The sequence below is a fragment of the Ipomoea triloba genome, chromosome 2 (genome assembly GCF_003576645.1).
Source record: "Ipomoea triloba cultivar NCNSP0323 chromosome 2, ASM357664v1".
Lineage (NCBI taxonomy): Eukaryota > Viridiplantae > Streptophyta > Magnoliopsida > Solanales > Convolvulaceae > Ipomoea > Ipomoea triloba.
In genome coordinates, this window is record NC_044917.1 from 11,773,717 (window position 1) to 11,800,416 (window position 26,700).

Sequence of the window (26,700 nt, forward strand, 5' to 3'; positions counted from 1 at the left end):
TATATATATATATATATATATATATATATATATATATATATATATATATATATATATATATATATATATATATATAGATAGATATAGGAGTGCATGTGATCCCATGAGAATATGTCTCCCGAAGAAAATTAAGAACCAATCTCAATCTTACATCTGTAAAAATTGAATAGACTAGATCAATTTAAAAAAAAAAATACTGTGGTATTATTGTTATTATTGCCAACTAAAAAAAAATTTGTGGCATTATTGCAATTATCCTAACTTTATCATGCACCTCTTAACACTACATAATGCACCTTTTAACAATAAATAGTTCATTTCCATATAAGTTTTAAAAATATCAATGAAAAACTAAAGTTTATTTAAACCTAAATCGTAAATACTAAACCCTAAACAATAAGAAGTGAATCCCTAAACCAAACATAAAACCAAAAAGTTAGGTTATAAACTCTAAAGTCCAAGTCCTAAGAGCATTGCACTTTTGCATTGTGTAAAATGTAATTGTTAATACTATAAAGTGTACTTTTTAATAGTATGGGGTGCAATTTTTAACAATATAATGTGCACTTTTAGATCATTCTAAGAAGCGCACTGTATAGTATTAAAAGTTACACAATAAAAACCATGTAATTTTGCCATATATAAGGTTGATATTGTTTTTTTAATTTCTCCTAAGCTTGTTCTCAAAATACTAACAAAATTTAAAACATGGGTTTGTTTTTTCAAGAACACATGCCTGTGAAGCATCCAATAGTTGGCTCCTAGGATTCCTCCAATCAAGACAAATTATTATTATTATTTGGGTCAATTTTTAAGTTAGTTGTTTTATGGACAAATCTGTGAGGGATCGGAGAGTTTAATTTTAGGGAGCAATCATTCATGGGAGAAGAAGAGAAAATAAAATTATGAAAAATGTTGCTTTGGTTTTGCTTATTAAAATCAGTATGCAAGTGCGGGTGCTGTTATTGGATCACAACGGCTTTTGGGTTTGTAACTAAGCTATCCTTTAAAAATTGTCCAACTATATTCTGTGATTTATATCCTAAATGGTATGTTTATATAGGATTTTAGTAAAGATGATAGGGAGAACATTAAAAATTTTATGGATAATTTAATAAGTGTTCTTGAATATATAAACATGTTAAACGAGATTATAATAATAATAAATGATATGATAATACGCATAAATAAATAAGTAAACATGATTATAAATTACTACCTTCTACCACAGCGAGGTCTATAAAGATCCTTATAAAAATCATATGGTACGCCGGCTTTTGGGTCACTAGGTTTGTAACTAAGGGCGGGTCACAAGCAGCTACGAGCTCTGGAGCCTGAGAGAAGGGCTCTTTCTGGCAAGAGATCATGGAATGGAGAAGATTGTGGTCGAGACGGACTTCGAGGCGATGGTTCATGCCATCACTAGAGACAATGATTCCTACTCTAAAACGGACACCTTGATTTTGAACTACAGAGCCATCATAAGACAAATGCGAGAAGTCAACATCATGCTTGTCTTGAGAGAAGGGAATCAATGTGCTGATTTCTTAGCCAACTTGGGGCAGAACTTTGAGTGGGACTCTTGTCCTGGATCACCCACCTTGTAGCGTTGATGGTCTTTCCAAAGAGAGATACGAGAGGTGTTGCCACTAGAAGAATTCACTAATCTGGGGCCTTGTGCTCCTCTAGCGTACCAAAAAAACATAAAGAATTTAAATAATAATTAAATATAAAACGATATCAAATACAATATTAAAGTGTCAAATATTGGATATTATTTAGTGATTTTTGTAAGCAAATTCAGCATAGACTCAAAAAAAAAAGAGTTAATTCCATTTTTTGTCCTAGATTTATATGTGACAATCCACTTTTAGTCCTTTTTTATTTGAACATCCTCATTTGGTCCTAGTATTATCGTGACATGACCAATTTTAGTCCTCTGGCAACAAAATCGTTGAAATATCGTTATATACAAAGATATTTCAATCTTTTTTATAAAAGGATGTTGAACCGCTATTTTTTTTATGTTTATTTTTTTGAAAATATTCATAATTGAAGACCAAAATGTCCTTGTATTTAACGATATTTAAACTAATTTGTTGATAAATGATAAAAAATGGTCATGCCACAATAATACTAGGACTAAAAGTGAATGTTCTAATAAAAAGGACTAAAAGTGAATTGCCACATATAAATCTAGGACCAAAAATGAAATTAACTCCTAAAAAATATAGGATTCTATTTTTAGAAAAGATGTCTTTATTCTCATTAGTTACTTTTAGTATTGAATTGGTTGCAATAACACGTTGGACACAATTAAATTAATGCACAATATAAGAAATGGAGAACAAATACATAATTAATTGACATTATTATTCATCAAAAGAAAATAATTATTGTCCAACAATATTAAAAATCATTTATATATATTATTTTGAAAAAATAGTATCATAATTTTCGAAGAAAAAGGCCAAGTGTAGCTGTAAAGCACTTTATATATATGAAGCTACTTCCTTTATCTTGAAACATTAGGATATTTGTATGTTTGTGTCCGTAAGTCTATACATATATCAAAGCGTTATTCACGTTTCATAAGAATTCAGATGAGTATATATATAAGATAAACCAAAAGTCAATTATTTTTGTATGTGTACAGCGGATGAGAAATATATATATGCAGGATAACCACAAGGAAGGTGATATGGCAATGCCAATGTCAATGCCACCAATTCCCACAAGTGACGATTCCCCTGGACCAGCTCCCGTGCCTCCCGGAGCGAACACTGGTAGACCCAGACGGTTAAACGGACGGAGAAAGACCCGGTGAATTTACCCCAAAAAAAAAATGCCACTTGCACTACATTTTCTTCATGGCCCCCTACCTATTCTTTCATACCAATAATATGAGCTGCTTACGATTAATTCTGCTCTCACCACTCTCAAATCCTTGCTTGCAGCAACTGAAATGGCAGCTAAATCGTACGAGGAATTGAAGAGTTCCCAGTGAAGGCCTTTGGATACCTCTGGGCTTCTCTCTCCTTTCAAGTTTTCCAGATCAGACGGTATGTATGTATATCCAAACCAATCAATTCATTTCTGAGTATATGTTGTAGTGATGAAGATTTGATTTCTAATATATATTAGGCTGCAATGGGCACGTTGAACTCCCTTGATTACAGGTAAGAAAGAATGAATGAATCTCTTTGCATACTTAACATTATATGATGTAAATTTAAATTTCATCTATTTGTGATGTGGAATGACAGGTAGAAATTAAAGATGTTGGGTGGGAGTAGCGTTGGAGGATTTTGATTTTTCTTCAAAGCACAACATAACACCAGACTGCCTTAAGAAGAACGATGTTAAGTATAGATTTGTAATTGATATTGGGCAAACCGCTTAATCGCCCTGATGTATTATTGTAACCCCTAGAAGTTTGACAAGAATAAAGTCATGAACCACTTGTTGCGACTTATGAGCATGTATTTACACCGCACATTTACTCACAATATTTATAAAAAAATTGGTTCAATCAATCACTTTAAAATCTTGCTCCAGCAACAATGTGGAGATTCAATTTACCTCCTCTCCTCCAACATGAGTGGGCACAGCTCATGTATACTTTCCAACACCATCCTACAAAGTACAAACTTCCATCTCCCAACACAACAAATTCGTGAAACAAACAAAATGGTAACATTTGATTTAAAAATATAAAACATTTAAACAATGCAAATCACATGTGATACAAAACGGCAACATTTGATTCAAAAATATAAAACATTTAAGCAATGCAAATCACATGTCATGGATATGGAAGAACATGTGTCACAAATTATATGGTATAAGGTTTAATGAAACACTTGGGACATTATAAAATAGTAGGAGTACACAGTAAGCTTCAGAAAATAGATTATGTGAAAACCAGGATCATTATGTTTAGTCTATATAATCTACTCTAACCAGCACTATACCTATTATATATTGATCTTCAAAGTTATATTCAATCTGGATTTCATCTTGGGTATGTCAGACTCAATACAGATAACAGATTACTGCATTACAAAGTATAACACACATTTTCTTTTCCCACGAACTCATTTTTGCTTCAAGCTCAGACGAGAATGATAATACATCTGTCAAAATTCAACCAAACCTTCACCATGACGGGATGTGATCAAGTAAATACGAGTACAATCCTGAAAGATTGCAGTTAACCGCAATCTGGTGCCAACTAAAAGTCAAGGTTCCCTGTCTTGGAACTCCCGGAGCAATTACCAGAAGAACCATACGAAGCCCCACTTGAACCATCAACCGGGGCTTGATTTAGACACTCTAGAATTAATGATCGTCGCTTGTGGAGTTTAATTGAAAACGTGGTCGCTTCAAGAATTACAGGAACCTGTTGACAAACTCTGTTAATTAAGAATTGGATAGAAGCAATACACCGAGACACCTCAATGAACTCTTCAAGACTTCAACCTAACCTACACATTTTTTGTCCCCCCCAACTATATGGTCAAGCCATTTTAGGACCTCGACTATTCATTTGCTCAATTTCGGACCCAAACTTTCATGTTTGGAACAACAAATATTTGAGAGGCAGAGAAAATTAAAGCATTTGAACAACAACTGTGAGAGGCATAAAGTATAAAGAGCTAGTTAAAAAGACAAAGTATATACCTGTGTATTAATACGTGCCACTTTGTGCACATTGAGAAGACCAAGCATGTCCTGGTAACCTGTGAGAAGCTTTGACAAGTCCTTGTCCTCATCTGATCCAAGCTTCAAGTTATGGATCATATTTTAACAAAACAATATACGATTTTATTATATATGCAAAATGCAAGAACTACAAACCTGGAATTGGTCGAACAGAGATTAATGTGTCTGCTAGATGCTGCCATCTCTTCAAGGAGGATGGGGAAATAAGAGATGAAGGAAATGATATGACTGCAACTGCATTTGAGGACCGTATCATGCATTTCAAAGATCTGATGAAAGAAAGGATGTCCCACTCCTGTATTGAGATATAAGCACCAGACCAGAAGTCAGAGCCAACCAGTTCCATCCCTACAGTGTCCGAACTTTAAAAAAGCTTTAGTGAATAAACATCAAACCCCATTGCACTCTGGCCATACTATCTTTATAGCATAAATGAATATTTGAAAAGGAATTTCCACTTTGAACAAAAAGCATACTTAAAAAAAATGCAAATAAGAACTGTAACAAATCAAATTTGAGAGTGATCATTGGCACTGACATTGTTGGAAAAGTCGCACTGAGGAGCACATAGTGACTGAATGGCAATTCTGCCTGTGCAAGTCATGTTACCATCACATCTGACAAAAAAGAAGATTTACATTACAATTGATAAAATATCATATAGAACTATTTACCACCCTGAGCAGGCTAAATAAATCTTAGAAATATATATACTGGAGGAATCAGAATTTAATTTTCTAACATTTCTAAAATTGTGTCCTCTTAATTTGAGTGTGTATGTGTCCTAGACTGCCCATGGTTTAAATCCTCAATCAAGTTCAGTTTTCATCTTATTTCTTGTATAGCATTCCATTTGATAGCATAAAGATCCTTGATAGTCTATTATTTCAGAAACTTTCAACAGATCTTAAGAAATTTGAGCAACTAGAAGGTAAAAAAGAAAAACACAAACCTATCAGTCCATTTATTAAATAAGTCATTCACAAGCTCAATAAAATCTAAGCCCAGGCATCATCATATTATTCACCGGCAGTATCATTACGACCTATCTCCATAAATATATGGAGTATGTTAATACCTTGGGATTTGGGCTAAGAAAGTTGAGCAACACTGACGTAGAGGGTCTAGATTGGGAAAATCCTGAAGACTAATGCAATCAATGCGTTGTCCACTAAGGAAGTGCCGCTCTAATGGCTTCCGCAAGTCAAAGTCATTGCAATATTCAGCTTTTCCACCTGCATGACACAATAGATGAGCTCCTCTTTACACACAACTACAGTATGTTTGGTGCATGGTTACCAACAAAGAAAAAGATAAAGCTCAGGAAGAATGTGCTTATGGTTCGGTGAAGATAATATAACACGGGTAATTACTACTCCTGGAAACCAAGAAAACTCAAACTTAGAGTTCTATCCTCAGCACTCAAAGTTAGTAAAGAATATACATATAAAAACCCAAACTTATAAAAATAAAGTTATGTAATTAGATTGTACCGTCATTTGAATTTTAGTATATTACTTTAACATACAAAAACCTACATAATGTTGCTTCACTGAAGAACCACTCTTAATTTTATTTCAGTTTCTGAAAACTGCCACATGGAAATAACTTCAAGGGGAAAGGATTTCTCATGATAAACCATACAGGCTGAAAAGGAGAGGGAAGAAACTTAAGAAAGTTTTGTTCAAGTAATTTTACCTCGCTGAACCTCTGAATTTTGTTCCCCGAAATACTTCTTATATTGCCAAGCAATTCTTAAACCCTTGTCCTGTAATTTGCAAGTATATATTAATATTTCAGGTAATTACTACTCCTTTAATTGACATGAATGAACCTTTTTGTGTGGACATGTAGTGTAAAGAAAATAAGGTAGGTACCTGTTCTGTGTCCCTATCACGAGACTTGTCATCCTTTGAAGACATTAGACTTGGCAAAGTACCAAGAAAACTACGGGGATCCCTTTCAGGACTGGCATAAAGCAGCGGCTGTTTGTGAACAATCCCCTGAGACATAAAATTTCTCAACAAAAGCATATGATGAGGTGCCTCAGGGTCTTCCATCACCAAGACTAGGCTCCCCAAAGAGAATCCGCCACCCAAAATCTCTAAAAGTAACCATAAAATAGGCAAATTGCCACAAATTATCTACTCTCCTACCAACTAGAGTAATATGGTAAGGCAGATAATGTAAAATTATCAAACTCATAGATCCAACAACATTCATCTACAGCATCCTCTTCTGTGTATAGTTACTTTGAATTTGAAAAGAAAGGGAGAATAGTGGCATGAAATTACTGTCAAGATCAGATATGCCAGAAGAAAGAAACATTGTGCCATTTGGGCCATGCTTAAGTCCAGGAATCTGGGACACCGGAGCAGCAGCAATGTTGCGAGAGAAACTGCTAGTCCGAGGCCTGTTTGCAGCCATAATACTGTTGATATATCTGCTCTTCCTTAAAAAAAATAAAAAATAAAAAAGAATGTAACTTGCAGCATTAACTCAACACCCTCAAAACTAAAACAAACAAATCCCCTTCCATAGTCAGTAAAAAAGGGCAAAACAAATTATGAAAGCGTTTTTCCTGTCAAAGGACACACCTCATTAATATTGTACACCATAGATATACTCAAACACACACTCAAATACAATTCAATAAAAGCTAAGTGTAATGCACAGACCTCACCAGCTTTGACCAATATAAACGAACCAACTTTCAAGTCACTAACAATGATGAGGGATTAACAGTAGTTGGAAATTTCAGCTTGGCGTAGTCCGAAAGATTAATTCGGTAAAAATACTTCTCAAACTCCTTTTTACTTTAAATTTTTATGGTAGAACCTAAACTTATAGTACTTGATATCCATAAAAAGTTTTGAGTCAAGTTGATCTTCAAATAAACACATAAAATTAAATTTCTACCCTTGGCAGTGTGCTGTCCAGATTTTGTTTTCTCTCTGGACCAGTTTTGGAAAATAATTCGAAAACAATACTTGTACTCCTTGGATTGTTATGAAATTTTTTATGTATGTTCTAGACTTGATGAACTAATATCTGGAGAAATTGGCATCAAAATACCTTACTAAATACTCACAGAAATTTTCGTAACCTAGATGAATTTTCTGCCATCTATCTTTCGGTAGACACATGTATATATTCTAATCCCATGTAGAAATATATATATCCAAATAAATCATAGATATACTCAAACACACACACTCAAATACAATTCAATAAAAGCTAAGTGTAATGCACAGACCTCACCACAGGTGCACGAAAATCAGCAACTATTTAGTAGATTGAAGCATATACATACATACAGCAGCAACGGCATATACATACATACAGCGGCAACGGCAACGAAAATCAAGCAACTATTTAGTAGATTGAAATCAAAACGTGAAAGAAGCTGCAACAGCAGGGTCATACCAGGCAGCGGCGGAGAAGGCAATAGCGTTCAGCGGTCGGCCAGGCGAGCGGCGGTCGGCGGTCGGCGTAGTGCGTCAGCGGTCGTCGTTGGCAGTGAGGGCAGAGGAGTCGTTGGCGGCTGGGTATTTGGAATAATATTTAGGGCAATATTGTATATTCACAACAAGGATGCAATTTGATTGTATATTTACATTTAGCGACGGAATTTAAATCCGTCGCTATATTTAGCCACGGATTCAAATTTCGTCACTAAATTTTAGTTTAAAATTTCCTAGATCCCACCCTGTTAAACTAATATATGTCACTACTTTGTAAAAAAAATAATCTGTGTTATACAATTCAGCGACGGACGAATTTTTTCGTCGCTAATCTATAGCAATTAAAATTATTTAATCAACTCGCAAAAAAATTCATCGTTAATTTATGTGCGGTAATTTACCGCTAAAATTAGCTACGTATTTAACAACAAAATAAACCCGTCACTAAGTTCCGTCGCTAAGTGTCGATTTAAAAACAAAAAATTTGTCACTAAATAGTCGATATTCCGTCGTTAAATTAACAACGAAATGGACCCATCGCTAAATCCGTCGTTATTTCTGCGTTTTTTGTAGTGAATCTATTATCACTATTCGTCAATTACTTTCTTCATGGTTCTCTTCAATCACTCACTCGAAAATCAAACAATGTTGCTGACTCTTTAGCTTCATTTAGTTGTTCACTCCTTTTACACTCTATTTTTTTCGACCACATCTCTCTCCCCCTTCTGTCTGCTCTTCTCTATTGCATGACAGGCGGGGCTTCTTATCCCCAAGACTATCTTTCTAATAAAATTCATCTTTTCGCTTAAAAAAAACATACAATATTTGTTAAAAGAATTTGATATAAAAATATTTTCAATTATACAAGTAACAAACTATAAAGAGTTGAATTTTTAAATTTTTTTTAAAAATATAGTAGGTTTCTCGACTTAAAATCATATTAATCTTAAATTCTTAGAACCTTGAAAATAAATCACAAGTTATTCCATCAGTCCTTCGCCGTTAAAATAAATTTTAAAGTGATTGGTCGAACTAATTGCATTAGTTGAGAGTTGTTTGAATGTGCAACGGGTGATGAGGTGGGGAAAGGTGGCACCACATGCACATTGTGTATATAGCACCGAGCCATCGAGCACCGAGCACCTAAATCGAAATTGAACTAACCCCACATATATTTGTACCATAAAATAGCGACTTACAATGTCATTTTATACTATTTTTTTCAACAATTTTGTGCCATTGATACTTAGTTGGTAGCTAATGCTTCGTTTTGTATGTGCGTGGGAATTGCAATACAGTCTGTATATAGATATGATGAGGAAAGCAAGTGAATTGATGTTAATTTATTTTGTAGGTTTTGAGGATTCATTCCACCATACAAACAAAAGAGACTTAACAAAATCGAATTTGACAAAAAACAAAAACAAAAAAAAAAACAAAACAAAACAGAGACTTAACAAAATCGAATTTGACAAAAAACAAAAACAAAAAAAAAAACAAAACAAAACAAAACAGAAGATCGCAAGAAATACCTGAAAGAATTGTGAAATTTCACTACTCACCACACACAAGAAAACATCGGGATCCTTGTAAAAAAAGAATTTGACACGTCGCCTGAGAGATTCGAACTCTCGCGGGGAAACCCCATGTACTTAGCAGGCACACGCCTTAACCACTCGGCCAAAGCGACAAGTGTTGTGCGGTTGTTGACAATTTATTTACTTAAACCAATTTTATTTGCCGATTAGGTTTCATCCGCAATTCGCGATTCGGCGATCCGCGAACCTAACCCTATGGACATCCCGTCTCTCTGTTATGGGCTATCCAAGAATTTATCACAAATAAAATTGGTAAAGGAAACTGAAGAAACTTTTAGGAAAATCAGCTTAGTTGATGTGAATGGTCGTGTATTTTTATATTTAAAAAGTTAGAAATTTAAACCCCTTTTCGTATAAAAAAATTAATCTGATTAGCATTTTAGTCTTTAATTTTAGCCAATGCACGGATACATCTCAATCGTCTAATCCCTAATCTAAACTGGTCATATATATATATATATATATAGACCCTTATTCATATAAGGACACTAATTTATAGAGAACTATTAGGACACATCATAATCATTCATATCATTATATTAAATGGCTGAGATTAACTAGGATGACACAATGGATTCACGCTATGTATTTAGAATAAGGGCAAATAAGAGATTTAATATGAATTGTAATATAATTAAGGTAGGATTCTAATTAACAAATAAGGAGTTAGCCGGAGTTCATTAATCAAGAATTGTAGTTGAAGTATAATTATGGTATACAATCCTATCTGTTTTAAAAAAAAAAAAAAATGGTATACAATCCTATCTACTATGGAAAAAAATAATCATGGTATTCTTTATTACTAAATAGTTAAAATTATGGTTTTCAAAAAAAAAATAGTTAAAATTATGCATTATTGTTAAAAAAAAATATAAATGTTATTTTTTATTACTAAATTTTTAATAACAACGTATATCCAAGCACACTTTTTAAAATTATGAATATAAGATTGTGGTTTTCAAAAAAAAAAATATAAGATTGTCTGACAATCTCGTGATAAGCCATGCTTTGATATATTGTGTGCCATACTTTGATATATCGTGTGTCATGCTTGTATATTTTGTGTACACCATTAGTTTACACAAAAGCAACAAACACACGTTAATGCAGAATTGTGAAAGGGAATTTTTTTTTTTAAAGGTATTTTGAATTTCTAAATTGTTAAAATTCTTCACAGTCGTTTAAAAAAATATAAATGAGCAAAACATGTGCCCATGCTTAGTTTTTAATATTATGAATATAAGCTTGATTAAAAATCTCGTGGTTAGCCATGTATGTGTATATCGTGTGCCATGATTTGATATATTGTGTGCCATGCTTGCATATATCGTGTGCACCATGACAACCTCAAACACACGTTGTTGCATAATATTACTTATTTTAAACTTGTGCCACGCATGTCAATGTTGTGTGCACAAAGGTAAAAATGGCAAAGTTGTTGTATTAAAAGAATGGCCGAAACTACTAGGCATTAACTTTGATAGTGTCAAAAACTTGGGCACACGAAAGCAATGCACGTTCAGTGTTAATGACCATAGGCACAAAACCGCGAATAAAGGGCACACAACTTTACCAAAAACGCACACAAAAATTATGATCTCAAAATTAAGCTAGCATTGATAATAAAAAAAATTAGGCGAATTGCATGATAAACAACAATAAATATTTTAATTACATTTCGAATTTCAATTACATTTAGCTATGAATAAATAATAACATTTCAATGCTCTTTAAATGTTATCATGACTTACGAACGGAGTTTAGATATATTAAACAAAAACCATAAACTTTCTAGAAAAGCAGTCGGACCAGCTCCTCCGCGATTAGATCAGTATTCGGAGCATCCCATAAAGGGTCCTACCGCATCCTTTCGAAAAAAGGAGCCGAACCTTCAACAAAATCATCATCATCATTAGGTAGTTGGTACGAGCACCCCATCGAAGGTGTTTCCCTAACCTATTTTGCTGCCACCAACAAACATAAACAATAACAAAGAGAGTAAAAAATAACAATTACATTATCTATATTTCTCCATGTACACAATTACATTATTCCATATGTTAGAACAGTATCTCGGACATCCGATGATGGCTCCTGCTTGTTCCTCTTTATAAGGAAGGATCATGACCTTCAACGAAATCGTCATCATCAATGGGGGATCTGAACAAACACGCAACCACCGGTTCAACCCTAGCCTTCTTTGCTGCCACCAACAACCCATGCACACATGAAAACAATCCCACGAACACAACATAACCCTAGATGCACACTAAACAACGAACGCAATCTTTCCAAACACTGAGAGCGTGTATAGAAGTCAGTATATATACATAGGCACACACTTTCATAAGAATGGCACACAATTAAATACCACCTGGCACACATCAACCACTCAAACTATATTTTTAATCCTACAGATAAAACATGCAATTACTTTACTACACCTTGATTTGATTCACACCCAAAATCACTCAAACTGGAATTTTATTCTAGTGCACAACGCCTACCCATATCAAGTTTAGCAAACCCCTAACACAAGAAATGAATACCAAAAAATATCAAAAACTCAAACTCTTAGGATCCTAGCATTTTAATTAAAAAAAACAATATAATTAATGTCCACCTAAACACAACCAGGCACATACCATCACCACAGTGCATACAATTAAAGACCCCTTGGCACACAATATTCTGGACACAGAAATCGCAATGACAAACCCCACATACATTCAAAAACCCCACCTACCGGAATACACCATCTCCGACCAAAAACACGGGAGAACCCCATTTGCGAGCCATGCACGACGAACCCCCATCGCCAAAAGCCAAAAACATCACACGGACAGAATACAACAGCAAAAAAAAAACCAAACAAAAACAAAGAAAAAAAAAACCAAAAAGAAAACGGGAATCCCTACCTCGACTTGCCGCCGACCTCTCCTGCCCAGACGCTACTCTCGCCGACAGTCACCACCGGCGTCTGCCATCGCTGCAAGCTACGACTGCCAACAACACCGGCAACTCCTCCTGCTCCCTCCTCGACCGACGGCGACAACGATAACACCAAGAAACGAAAGGGACGGTTCGAAAACTGAAAAAGGAACGCCTAAAGAAACTGATTTCATGCGTGAATAGGAAGCCAAAAGTCACGAGAAATCTGCTACCATATTAAAATTATTCCCAAATTATTCCCAAATGACAAAAATAACCCCAAATCCTAATAACTAAACAAATAATACCGCATGTGCTTAAAATAAACCAAAAAACTAAGAAGAATCTATACCATTCAAAAATCCAATCTAACGCACACAATTAGTTCTCATAATCCTCTATAATATATAGGTCCTCACCTGAATACATTCCTATATATATATATATATATATATGTTTTTATTTTTTAAAAGGTGTAATTAAAAATATGTTATTAAAAGACCTCTTGCGTGATGTATTACATAGGTTTCAATTTTCTATTTGTATGTCTAACCAAAATGATGGAATAAACTAACTTCTTTTAAAGAGGTTTTTCTCCTTACCCTGTGACCCTATGCCGACAAAAGATCACAAGGAGGTAAACCAGCTTAGGTTACCCATAGCTGACCGGCTCAAACCCAAAGGTTTGAGGATCGAACCTCCAATCTCTCGGTTGTAGGTAGAGCACTCTTACCCACCTGGACTGTCCTTACGGACATGGAATAAACTAACTTATTTCAGAACCAAGTGGATCATGCATTTGATTTTCTTTGAAATTTATATGCATGTTGTGTTGTAAAAATTAGTATAAAAGTGTCATTTATGTGGCATGCTTTATTTTGAGTGAGGTCAACTTTCAATTTTGGTTTAGTCGTTTGATTTTTCTTATTGAAAAGTTTAATTTGATATAGAGTTAATTCATCAGAGATTCCTTGTTATTTGTGGTAATTTCAAATTTAGTTCCAGACTATTGTTTTTGTCATTTAACATTCAAGACTATTATTTTTTCGACACTTTTAGTCCTTCTCATGATTTTTTCTATATTATTTTTTGGACACTTTTGGATTTTTTTCTATATTTAGTAAGGGCGTTTTTGTCTTTTAATATTTTTTTTTGTTATTTTTTCAGTTTCAACCAATTTAATTGGCTTAACTCAATGGGGTAGCTCAAGCGGCAAGTGAACTCTCTTTGTGGGGAAGAATTTCGGGAGAACCCGGGTTCGATACCCGTAAGTGACGATACCCTACTTCCCAGAGCGAACCCGGACCAGGTGGAATAATAGAAAAGTATGTAAACTTGCACCAATATTGTACGAAAGTGATATTTTAACACTTTTAGCCTCTCCGATTTATTTAGGGGTGGCATTTCGATTTTGGTTATTTGAACCGAACATAACGATTTGATTTTGAGTTATTATTAAAAACTGATCAATTCTATATTCTATAAACTAAATGGTTCTAGTTTGGTTTAGTTAAAAAAAAAAAAAAGAACTGAATCGAAAAACTAATCAATTATATCTACTATCTACTATACTAATAAGAGCCAAAGAGAGTTAGGCTGGCATTTCGATTTTGGTTATTTGAACCGAACATAACGATTTGATTTTGAGTTATTATTAAAAACTGATCAATTCTATATTCTATAAACTAAATGGTTCTAGTTTGGTTTAGTTAAAAAAAAAAAAAGAACTGAATCGAAAAACTAATCAATTATATCTACTATCTACTATACTAATAAGAGCCAAAGAGAGTTAGGCTGGCATTTCGATTTTGGTTATTTGAACCGAACATAACGATTTGATTTTGAGTTATTATTAAAAACTGATCAATTCTATATTCTATAAACTAAATGGTTATTAAAAACTGATCAATTCTATATTCTATAAACTAAATGGTTCTAGTTTGGTTTAGTTAAAAAAAAAAAAAAAACTAAATGGTTCTAGTTTGGTTTAGTTAAAAAAAAAAAAAGAACTGAATCGAAAAACTAATCAATTATATCTACTATCTACTATACTAATAAGAGCCAAAGAGAGTTAGGCTCTACTATCTACTATACTAATAAGAGCCAAAGAGAGTTAGGCTTAAAATGGGTAGAAAAAATGGCGGTCAAATTATTTAATCAAATGGATGGTTCAGATGAATTATTTAATCAAATAGATGGTTAAGATAATTCAGATTAATATTATTAATAAAGATTACCTAATTTAACCTTACTTTTATGATTATCCGTTAAGTTTTCCGTTAAATATTCTCTTATCCGTTAATATTCCGTTAACTTTTAACTTAACCATTAATTTCTATAAGAAAGGTCTTAGGTTCGAATCTCATCTCAATCAAATTTGACATAATTAAGTTTCTCACTCTATTTTACTCTTATTAAATTAAATAAATTAGTAGCTACAACAAAAACTGATACATATGTATTTCTTTAATTTAATTATGTGTCTACAATACCTTTTTTTGAAAAAAATATTCATTATCAAAAATTAAATTAAATAAGAGAAATAATTTCATTAGTTATATTGTCTTTATTTTATCTCATGCATGCAAAGATTCTTTACATTCAAATTTATCAATTGATATTCATTACATTGTCCATTATCTTATTTTTATAATATCTTGTAATTAAATATCAAAGTTTTATCTTATTTTTATAATATCTTGTAATTAAATATCAAAGTTATATCTTATTTTTATAATATCTTGTAATTAAATATCAAAGTTATATCTTATTTTTATAATATCTTGTAATTAAATATCAAAGTTATATCTTATTTTTATAATATCTTGTAATTAAATATCAAAGTTATAGTACATTTTTATAATATCTTGTAATTAAATATCAAAGTTATAGTACGAAATAATGTTATATATTTATTTACCAAGTATTTTATTAATACTATAAAAAAATTTTAAAAATAATTTGAAGCTAATTATATTAACTACTTGGGGATTGGTTGACAAAGAGAGTACTCAAATAACCCAACAAATTGAAGCGGAATCACTCTATTTTACTCTTATTGAATTAAATAAATTAGTAGTTACACCAAAAAAGATACATATGTATTTCTTTAATACCATGAAAAAAAATAAAAAAGAATAGTTTGAAACCAATCATGTTAACTACTTGGGGATTTGTTGACAATGAAAGTACTCAAATAACCCATTACCCAACAAATTGAAGCGAGAAACCACCTTTTAATATCTTTGGAATACATAATATTTTAAATTTTCAAATTTTTATTAATTTATTTAATCTTTTTTCTTAAACTAGGAATTTCTTTATCCACAATAACTCATTCAACAATAATGGTTGAACCAAATGAACCCCAAGCAGAACACTTAAAGGAAAGTCCATAGCTCCTATATCATAATCTCATTGCATGACGTTGTCATTTATGCTACCAACAATAACTGAATTGCAAATAACACACTACCAACAAAAAGGAAGAGAACAAATAGTAAAGATGAAGACAATGATAATGTTACTCAAAAGAGAATTAAAGGAAGAGAACAAATAGTAAAGATGAAGACAATGACAATGTTACTCAAAAGAGAATTAAGAACACTTAGAAAAATTCAAATTAAAAGTAATATTTATTTAGACTATCATTTTTAGACCAAATATTTAGACTATCAATTTTACAAGGTTGCAAACATTTATTTTAGTAATAATTATAATGAATTTTCTATATTATCTTGGATTCATATACTTTGAGTTAGATATTTAAATAAAAAAATTCGACTTTCAATTACCCATGTATAAACTTATCCTATATAATCTTGCATTGATATACTTTCAAATATTTATTTAAATATAAACATTGGGCATTAACCCATTCGCGCAATGCGCGTATAAAACTAGTATATATATATATATATATGGCCTTAATCTCCCGTGCGGTCATGAGGATATATTAGAACCATAGGGTGAGTTGAGATCAAACGACTGGAAATCAATGAAGAAGAGAAATTACGTTATGGCAATTTTGTAATTTCTTGCACCATGTATATTTCGGCAGTGCATTGCGTGCTAGTGTGTAGTGCATTTTTAAGTATTCTGTGGTGCAGTTTTTATTGACACATGGTGCATTGATCTATATTGCACCACTCAACGGGGGTGTCAAACCCGTCGAGTGCATTTTTGAGTGCTCTATGGTGATTTTTGAGTGATNACATTGTCCATTATCTTATTTTTATAATATCTTGTAATTAAATATCAAAGTTATAGTACGAAATAATGTTATATATTTATTTACCAAGTATTTTATTAATACTATAAAAAAATTTTAAAAATAATTTGAAGCTAATTATATTAACTACTTGGGGATTGGTTGACAAAGAGAGTACTCAAATAACCCAACAAATTGAAGCGGAATCACTCTATTTTACTCTTATTGAATTAAATAAATTAGTAGTTACACCAAAAAAGATACATATGTATTTCTTTAATACCATGAAAAAAAATAAAAAAGAATAGTTTGAAACCAATCATGTTAACTACTTGGGGATTTGTTGACAATGAAAGTACTCAAATAACCCATTACCCAACAAATTGAAGCGAGAAACCACCTTTTAATATCTTTGGAATACATAATATTTTAAATTTTCAAATTTTTATTAATTTATTTAATCTTTTTTCTTAAACTAGGAATTTCTTTATCCACAATAACTCATTCAACAATAATGGTTGAACCAAATGAACCCCAAGCAGAACACTTAAAGGAAAGTCCATAGCTCCTATATCATAATCTCATTGCATGACGTTGTCATTTATGCTACCAACAATAACTGAATTGCAAATAACACACTACCAACAAAAAGGAAGAGAACAAATAGTAAAGATGAAGACAATGATAATGTTACTCAAAAGAGAATTAAAGGAAGAGAACAAATAGTAAAGATGAAGACAATGACAATGTTACTCAAAAGAGAATTAAGAACACTTAGAAAAATTCAAATTAAAAGTAATATTTATTTAGACTATCATTTTTAGACCAAATATTTAGACTATCAATTTTACAAGGTTGCAAACATTTATTTTAGTAATAATTATAATGAATTTTCTATATTATCTTGGATTCATATACTTTGAGTTAGATATTTAAATAAAAAAATTCGACTTTCAATTACCCATGTATAAACTTATCCTATATAATCTTGCATTGATATACTTTCAAATATTTATTTAAATATAAACATTGGGCATTAACCCATTCGCGCAATGCGCGTATAAAACTAGTATATATATATATATATATGGCCTTAATCTCCCGTGCGGTCATGAGGATATATTAGAACCATAGGGTGAGTTGAGATCAAACGACTGGAAATCAATGAAGAAGAGAAATTACGTTATGGCAATTTTGTAATTTCTTGCACCATGTATATTTCGGCAGTGCATTGCGTGCTAGTGTGTAGTGCATTTTTAAGTATTCTGTGGTGCAGTTTTTATTGACACATGGTGCATTGATCTATATTGCACCACTCAACGGGGGTGTCAAACCCGTCGAGTGCATTTTTGAGTGCTCTATGGTGATTTTTGAGTGATACGTGGTGCATTTAGATTTGCACCACTCAACGTGGGTGTCAAATTCGTCGACGGGTTCAATAGACTCATCATCGGGGTGCATTTCATGCTAGTGTGTTGTGCATTTTTGAGTTCTCTATGGTGCATTTTGTAGTGTTTTATGGTGCATTTTTGAGTGATGTGTGGTGCATTCAAAACGGGTGTCAAACCCATCGACAGGTTCAATAGACCCGTCAGCAAGATGTATTACGTGCTAGTGTATGGTGCAATTAGAAGTGCTCTGCGGTGCATTTTTAGTAATACGTGGTGTATTAAGTTGTTGACCGTCGTTGGATGACAATAATTGAACGATAGAGATTAGGCCACACAACCGCACACCAATCATTGATCGCATATGAGCAGAATTTTATATATATATATATATATATATATATATATATATATATATATATATATATATATATATATATATATATATCACACACACACACATAATATATATATCACATACACACACATANATATATATATATATATCACGCACACACACTTAAATATTTGTATATTTATAAATTTACCCAAATATATATACTAAATCCCCAATTTCTTAACTCAAATTTTCACGATTGTTCTTTCTTCCCAAATTTTTCTCTATGAGTTACCGAGTTGTGACGTTGCTATCGGACATCAAACGCAGGTGAAGAGGTCGATTCGGTTTAGACTTTGAACTTATTTTAGATTGAGAAACTTAAAATTTGCATGGATAATTTGTTGTTTATATTTTGAATTTTAAATTATTAATGAAAATAAATAAATAATTATGTGCACAAAAAAACTATGGAATGTTTGTGTTCCCAAATCGAATCGAAATTCAAATTGAATCAAATCCAAACTGAATGAGAACTCTTTCGAATCAAACCGAATTAAAATTTAAACCCGAGTTAAATGAGAACTCTTTTAAACCGAACCAAATCCAAACCGAATCAAATTTCTATAATTTCAATTCACTTTTAATAATAATAATAATAATAATAAATAAATAAATATTTTTTTAAAATAAAAACATACTTACAAAAATTACAAAATTATACTCTCTACTTGTTTACAAGCTTGTAAAAGTAAAATAACAAATAAGTTATTAAAAAAAAAAAAACCTTTATATTATCATCATAGAATTGGGACAGCCTAACCCTTCCCACAACTGGCTAGGCTAGTACTTATTCCTCTATGTCCTCCAAATTAGTTGTGTCAGAATTGAAAACATTTTATTGTGTGGTGTCCACTCAAGTGCCACTCATTAGTAGTCATTAAACTATGAGTAGTGACTCTCACGTGTCAAAAAATAAGGTCAAGTGACATAACAATAGGCATTATTTTATGAACGGCTGCGATGTGTTCTCTTTCTTTTTCTAGGCATGTAATTCTCACCTGATCAATCTTCTATAGGAATGAGATCTGGTGTAAAAATTTTATTAAGTACAAACTTGTGGTGTAATATGAGTCATTGATCAAATCTAGATCAACGGCTTAAATCAATGAAAATTTAAAAAAAAATACATGTGGGAAAGGAAACCATGCACTTTAACCTTAATTACACAAACCACACACCTTAAGCATACAAACTACACACCTTAAGGTTTTAAATGGCACCCTTAAGTATTACAATTGACGCACCACCTTAAGTACACAAACCATACACATTAAGCACACAAACCACACACCTTAAGTTTTAAAATAGCGCACCTTAAGTATTATAACTGACGCACCTTAAATATTAAAATGACGCACCTTTAGTATAAAAATTATGCGCATTAAGCATACAAACCATGCACCTTAAGTTTGAACAACTGAATAACTGACTCACCTTAAGCATAGAAACCACGCACATTAAGAAGAAAAACAACGCACCTTAAGCACACAAATCACGTATGCACCTTAAGTTTGAACAATTGAATAACTGACTCACCTTAAGCACAGAAATCACACACCTTAAAAAGAAAAATCAATCACCTTAAGAAGAAATGCCACACACCTTTAGTTTGACCTAAACGCAAAAAGACCAAATTGTCACCGCATTTTTTTTAATCTGTGTTCAATATGGACCGGACTTTCCTTTTTAGCGAGATCAACGGCTATCATTCAACCCCATCTTTCACCTGAGCACAGTATCCGCATGTGATCTCTTATATATATATATATATATATATATATATATATATATATATATATATATATAGAGGGAGTGAATAAGGTGAAAAATATAACTTTCCGTGTGGCTATGCGGTTAATACAAAAAGACGACGCACCTTAAGCATTAAAAAGACGCATCTTAAGCACATGCACAAACAAAGCACCTTAACTCCTTAAGAACACAAACCACACACCTAAAATTTTAAAATGGCTCACCTTAAGTTTCAACAACTTACGCACCTTAAGCATACAAATAAGCATACAAATCACGCACCTTAAGAACGAAAACTACACACCTAAAGCTTTAGACCGACACACTTTAAATTTCAACAACTGACGCACCATAAGCACAAAAACCACGCACCTTAAGAAGGAAAACCACACACCTAAAGCTTTAGATCGACACACTTAAGTTTTCAACAACTGACACACCTTAAGCCACACAGTATAAAAACCACGTACCTTAAGCACAAAACCACTCACCTTAAGAAGGAAAACTGCACACCTTAAGAAGAAAACCAGACACCTTAAAATTAACCTAGATGCAAAAAGACCAAATTGCCACCGCATTTTTTAAATCATTTTTAATCCTAGACATTGATTTATGCAAGTCCAATGGCTCAGATTTAACCGCACAACCGCACGAGACACACCCAACCGCACAGGAACTAAATTATATATATATATAATACGAATCAAATGTGAAGGCTTCTCCAAGTGAAAAATAGGGTGGGATCTCGACCATTGATTAAGTTCAGATCAACTACGGCCCAAAGTGAGGGAAATTTGGAAAGAAAAAAAAAACGCGGGGGTTGTTTGGTAAATTTTGTACGTTAATGTAATTTTTTTTTTACTTCAAGTGCATAATTTCTCTTCTTTGGGTGCACATTTTTCATCTTCGAGTGCATAATTTATATTCGTCAAATGCACAATTTCCTTCTTTGAGTGCATATTGTAATGTGTGTCTGTGTGTAATAGGGCTGGGAGAGGGGTTACCGCCCCCATGGCCCCGTCTGGATCCGCCCATGTTTATGATGTTAATTTTATGTAATAATCGATGTCGTAACTTTTACTTTAAAAAATATGATAGAAAATATTTTTTAATGGCGGTTTTTTTTAATCAACATAATATCGTTTACATGAAATTTAATTTTTGTAGTAGTTTGGAAATTAGCAAGAAAATAACATTTATATAGTAACTAGTTTTATACGCGCATTGCGCGAATGGGTTAATGCCCAATGTTTATATTTAAATAAATATTTGAAAGTATATCATTGTAAGATTATATAGGAGAAGTTTATACATGGGTAATTGAATGTCGAATTTTTTTATTTCAATATCTAACTCAAAGTATATGAATCCAAGATAATATAGAAAATTCATTATAATTATTACTAAAATAAATGTTTGCAACCTTGTAAAATCGATAGTCTAAATATTTGGTCTAAATATGATAGTCTAAATAAATACTACTTTTTCATTTGAATTTTTCTAAGTGTTCTTAATTCTCTTTTGAGTAATATTGTCATTGTCTTCATCTTTACTATTTGTTCTCTTCCTTTTTGTTGGTAGTGTGTTATTTGCAATTCGGTTATTGTTGGTAGCATAGATGACAACGTCATGCAATGAGATTATGATATAGGAGCTATGGACTATCCTTTAGGTGTTCTGCTTGGGGTTCATTTGGTTCAACCATTATTGTTGAATGAGTTATTGTGAATAAAGAAATCCCTAGTTTAAGAAAAAAGATTAAATAAATTAATAAAAATTTGAAAATTTAAAATATTATATATTCCAAAAATATTAAAAGGTAGTTTATTGATTCAATTTGCTGGGTAATGGGTTATTTGAGTACTTTCATTGTCAACAAACCCCCCAAGTAGTTAATATGATTGGTTTCAAACTATTCTTTTTTATTTTTTTCATGGTATTAAAGAAATACATATGTATCATTTTTTGGTGTAATTACTAATTTATTTAATTCAATAAAAGTAAAATAGAGCGATTCCGCTTCAATTTTTTGGGTTATTTGAGTACTCTCTTTGTCAACCAATCCCCAAGTAGTTAATATAATTAGCTTCAAATTATTTTAAAATTTTTTTTCATAGTATTAATAAAATACTTGGTAAATAAATATATAACATTATTTTGTACTATAACTTTGATATTTAATTACAAGATATTGTAAAAATAAGATAATAGACAATGTAATGAATATCAATTGATAAATTTGAATGTAGAGAATCTTTGCATGAGAGAAAAAAATAAAGACAATATAACTAATGAAATTATTTCTCTTATTTAATTTAATTTTTTGATAATGAATAATTTTTTCAAATAAAGGTATTGTAGACACATAATTCTAAATTAAAGAAATACATATGCATCATTTTTTGTTGTAGCTACTAATTTATTTAATTTAATAAGAGTAAATAGAGTGAGGAACTTAATTATGTCAAATTTGATTGAGATGAGGTTTGAACCTAAGACCTTTCTTATAGAAATTAATGGTTAAGTTAAAAGTTAACGGAATATTAACGGAGAAGAGAATATTTAACGAAAAACTTAACGGATAATCATAAAAGTAAGGTTAAATTAGGTAATCTCTATTAATAATATTAATCTGAATTATCTTAACCATCTATTTGATTAAATAATTCATCTGAACCATCCATTTGATTAAATAATTTGACCGCCATTTTTTCTACCCGTTTTAGGCCTAACTCTCTTTGGCTCTTATTAGTATAGTAGATTTTGAGGAAAAAATGTCTTAAGTCGATTTAGGTAGCGTCAAAGTTTATTTGGATTCTCATAGTCGAAATGATTAATTTGATATATTATACACATATCTATACTATATATAAAAGTAAAATCCTCCTATTTCATTTTCCCGTATAAACTTTTGTAGTTAATTAATTAAATATTTTATTGGTCAAATAATTAATAAAGCTTATTTGGTAAGAAAATGTAAAAATAAATATTAACTAATATCTATTAATTGGTAATATTGTTTCTATATTCACGTATCAATACTATTAATAAAAGTAAAATCTCCTCCTCCAACTTTCCCGCACAAACTAATATTATTAATTAATTGGTAAAAAATTAATAAAGTTTAATTCATAACAAAATTTTATTTACCAAATTCTGAGAATAATTAAACCATTATAATTGTGAGAATAATGGAAACAAATTCTGCGTAATTTTATAAGAAAAAATAATTTATTAATTATTATTTTCACCAATAATAATAATTCGAATACTTATCTATACTTATATATATATATACTACTATTAATAAAAATAAAATCATCTTTTGTGAAATTTCTGCCTAAACAATAGTTAAGATAAAATGGAAAAGAAAAACTGATATTACTAATTGATTGAAAATATAAAAAGATCCTAATCTATATCTATATCTATACTATATATAAAAGTAAAATCCTCCTATTTCATTTCCCGCCCAAAATTTTGTAGTTAATTAATTAAATATTTTATTGGTCAAATCATTAATAAAGCTTATTTGGTAAGAAAATGTAAAATGAATATTAACTAATATCTATTAATTGGTAATATTGTTTCTATATTCACGTATCAATAATATTAATAAAAGTAAAATGTCCTCCTTCAACTTTCTCGTACAAACTAATATTATTAATTAATTGGTAAAAAAATTAATAAAGTTTAATTGGTAACGAAATTTTATTACCAAATTCCGGGAATAATTAAACTATTATAATTGTGAGAATAATAGAAACAAATTCTGCGTAATTTTATTAAAAAATAATTTATTAATTATTATTTACACCAATAATAATAATTCGAATACTTATCTATACTTCTATATCTATACTACTATTAATAAAAATAAAATCATCCTTTGTGAAATTCCCGCCCAAAAAATAGTAAAGATAAAATGAAAAAGAAAACTGATTTTACTAATTGATTGAAAATATAAAAAGATTCTAATGAAAAAGAAAACTGAAATTAGGCAAATTGGAAAAGGAAAATGATATTACTAATTGACTAAATTTTTTTAAAAAACTTTTAAAAAAGAAATTACACTTTCCTTTTGAAAACTTTAAATTATTTAAATTTTAAAAAATTAATTAAACATGGATTGTTAGATTTGTTATGATAATTATAATTAATTCATTCAAATATATATGGAGGAGGAAGAAAAAACTAAATGCGATATGGTGAAAATGAATATACTTGAGGTATAAAAGTATAATTGCACATATATTAGTGTAATTGACTAATAATAATTGCCTAATAATTATTATGGTAATTAAGCTAAACATTGAATTTATTTTTATAATAATTATAATTAAATTATTTTTCATTTTTCTCATATTTATTTTAGTAATAATATAATTACATAAGTCATATTACATATCAATCTTTTTAAGATAAGTGTAGACAAACAGTAATATATTATTAAATTAATTGAGTAATACTTTTGCACTAATCTTATAATCAAATAAATGTACACGTTCAATATTAGAATTTTTTTATAATTTAATCTTTATTTTTATTATATTTAAATATATAATAAAAAAAATTTATCCGTGCATCGCACGGTAACTGGACAATTATTTGCTCTAATTCAAGCGAGGAAAACATCAGAAAACATAATCGATCAAACCAATTTCATCAATTGCGCTATAAAATATTCGATGTTATAATTTATATAATTGTATATCGATCCAAATATTCTTAAAATATTATAACAACGAAAATACTAGTAACAAATAATAAGTAAATAGGAAATTGATTGTCGAAATGTACATATGAAATTAGGAAAATTGAGCTTTGAAAGGCTTTAAATAGCCTTTGTCCAACATTGAAAATACATATGAGTTTGCACTAGTATATATACAAATAATTTTTTTAAAAATTTGAATTGTGACTCAAAATATACTGTGAGTTCCAAAAGTTTGAACTCATCCAAAAATTGGATTACAAAATTTAAAACATCAAATCTTCAAAAAAAAAAAAAATTAAAACATCAATTTAATTGAGATTTATTTAGAAAGTATGTATTACACATGCATTGAATTTTGCCCACATTAATTATTTTGGGAATATTTTTTTCACCAAAAAAAGTTCCTACATGGTTAATAGTTAAATATAATATATTGAGATTAAAATTTATACAATGAGCTGAGTGTGATGGTTTTATGATTACGGGGTAGTTAGTTGACATGTTATGAGTTGGATGATGAGAAAGAAAATAAATAAATTGAGTTAAGGCAGAAAGATAAATATACACAATATTTTTAATGTGGAAATCTAAAGGTAAAAATCATGGACTTTTACGACAATGCCAAGCCAAAATCCACTATGTTTGCATTAATTTTGTACAAGTACAATTTGTATAGAGAACGTCCTTGGGCTGGGAATATTTTTATGGGATTTTGAAGAGAAAAAGATCGGTAACTTTCGGATAGAGAGATGATGAGATGTCATGTAGATGTGTTGTATATTGAATGAAGATTGAATTGAGTTGAATCGAATGTTGTGTCTGTCCCTTCTGGTCTCTGAATAATGGTCTTTTATAGTAGAAAAATAGTGCTGCATGGTAATTGAGTTTCCTTTGAACATATATGGTAGAGTCGAGTATTTTGAAATATAGAGGTGACTTAGGAAATATAAGGATATTTAGTTAGTGGTGATGATTTAGGGAAGAAAATGATACGGAGTATTTAGGAAAGTAGACCTAATATAAGTCAAAGAGGATATTTTGGTAAGTAGGGTTTATGTAAGTTAACTAGATTGTTTTTCCATAATGGCAAGATCGCCATATAATTGACTTCCTTTAATTCTTGGATGCTGCTACGGTTATTACTCCATAACCTTGATTCTTATGTCATGAACCCAGCTCCACCTTGCAAGGCGGACCCAGGTCCATAGCATAATTTGCCCCATAACCTTGACTGGGCCGCCATACTGACTTTGGGCCACCTATCGACCTGCTCGACTCTACTGGTAGACCACTTCGAAGTCGACCCCAAGGGTTCTAGTACCACCCCCAACAGAGTGATATATATTTATAATTTTAAAAAGATATTCTAAATTTTTGAGTGACGAGGGAAATTTATGACCTGAGGGTGTACACTGGGTAAACCTCATCCTATAACCCTAGCCACTAAAGAAACACAAGGAGATAAACTAGCTTAGGTTGCTCATAGCTGACTGGCTCAAATCAAGAAGGTCAATA

General features: G+C 31.1%; 1 protein-coding gene, 1 long non-coding RNA gene and 1 other non-coding gene across 4 annotated transcripts; all 3 read right to left on the reverse strand.

Moving 5' to 3' along the window:
- Positions 1–3,840: 3,840 nt before the first annotated feature.
- Positions 3,841–8,288, reverse strand: LOC116007881 (elongator complex protein 4-like). Of its 2 annotated transcripts, none has more exons than XM_031248549.1 (9): positions 8,152–8,288; positions 7,020–7,177; positions 6,603–6,829; positions 6,424–6,493; positions 5,804–5,960; positions 5,264–5,342; positions 4,861–5,020; positions 4,684–4,775; positions 3,841–4,402 (listed from the first exon to the last, which is right to left on the reverse strand). In XM_031248549.1, exons 2-9 carry the CDS (start codon positions 7,150–7,152, stop codon positions 4,235–4,237), a joined length of 1,086 nt encoding a protein of 361 aa, XP_031104409.1. In that variant the 5' UTR covers positions 7,153–7,177; positions 8,152–8,288; the 3' UTR covers positions 3,841–4,234. The 2 variants fall into 2 exon arrangements, with proteins under 2 accessions (XP_031104409.1, XP_031104414.1); XM_031248554.1 differs by having other exon boundaries at positions 7,020–7,173; positions 8,152–8,270.
- A 1,509-nt stretch (positions 8,289–9,797) lies between these two features.
- Positions 9,798–9,879, reverse strand: TRNAS-GCU. Its single transcript has one exon. It is a non-coding gene; the product is annotated as a tRNA-Ser (tRNA).
- A 1,549-nt stretch (positions 9,880–11,428) lies between these two features.
- Positions 11,429–13,055, reverse strand: LOC116011426. The gene is made up of 2 exons (XR_004097024.1): positions 12,706–13,055; positions 11,429–11,990 (listed from the first exon to the last, which is right to left on the reverse strand). It is a non-coding gene; the product is annotated as an uncharacterized LOC116011426 (long non-coding RNA).
- Positions 13,056–26,700: the final 13,645 nt, after the last annotated feature.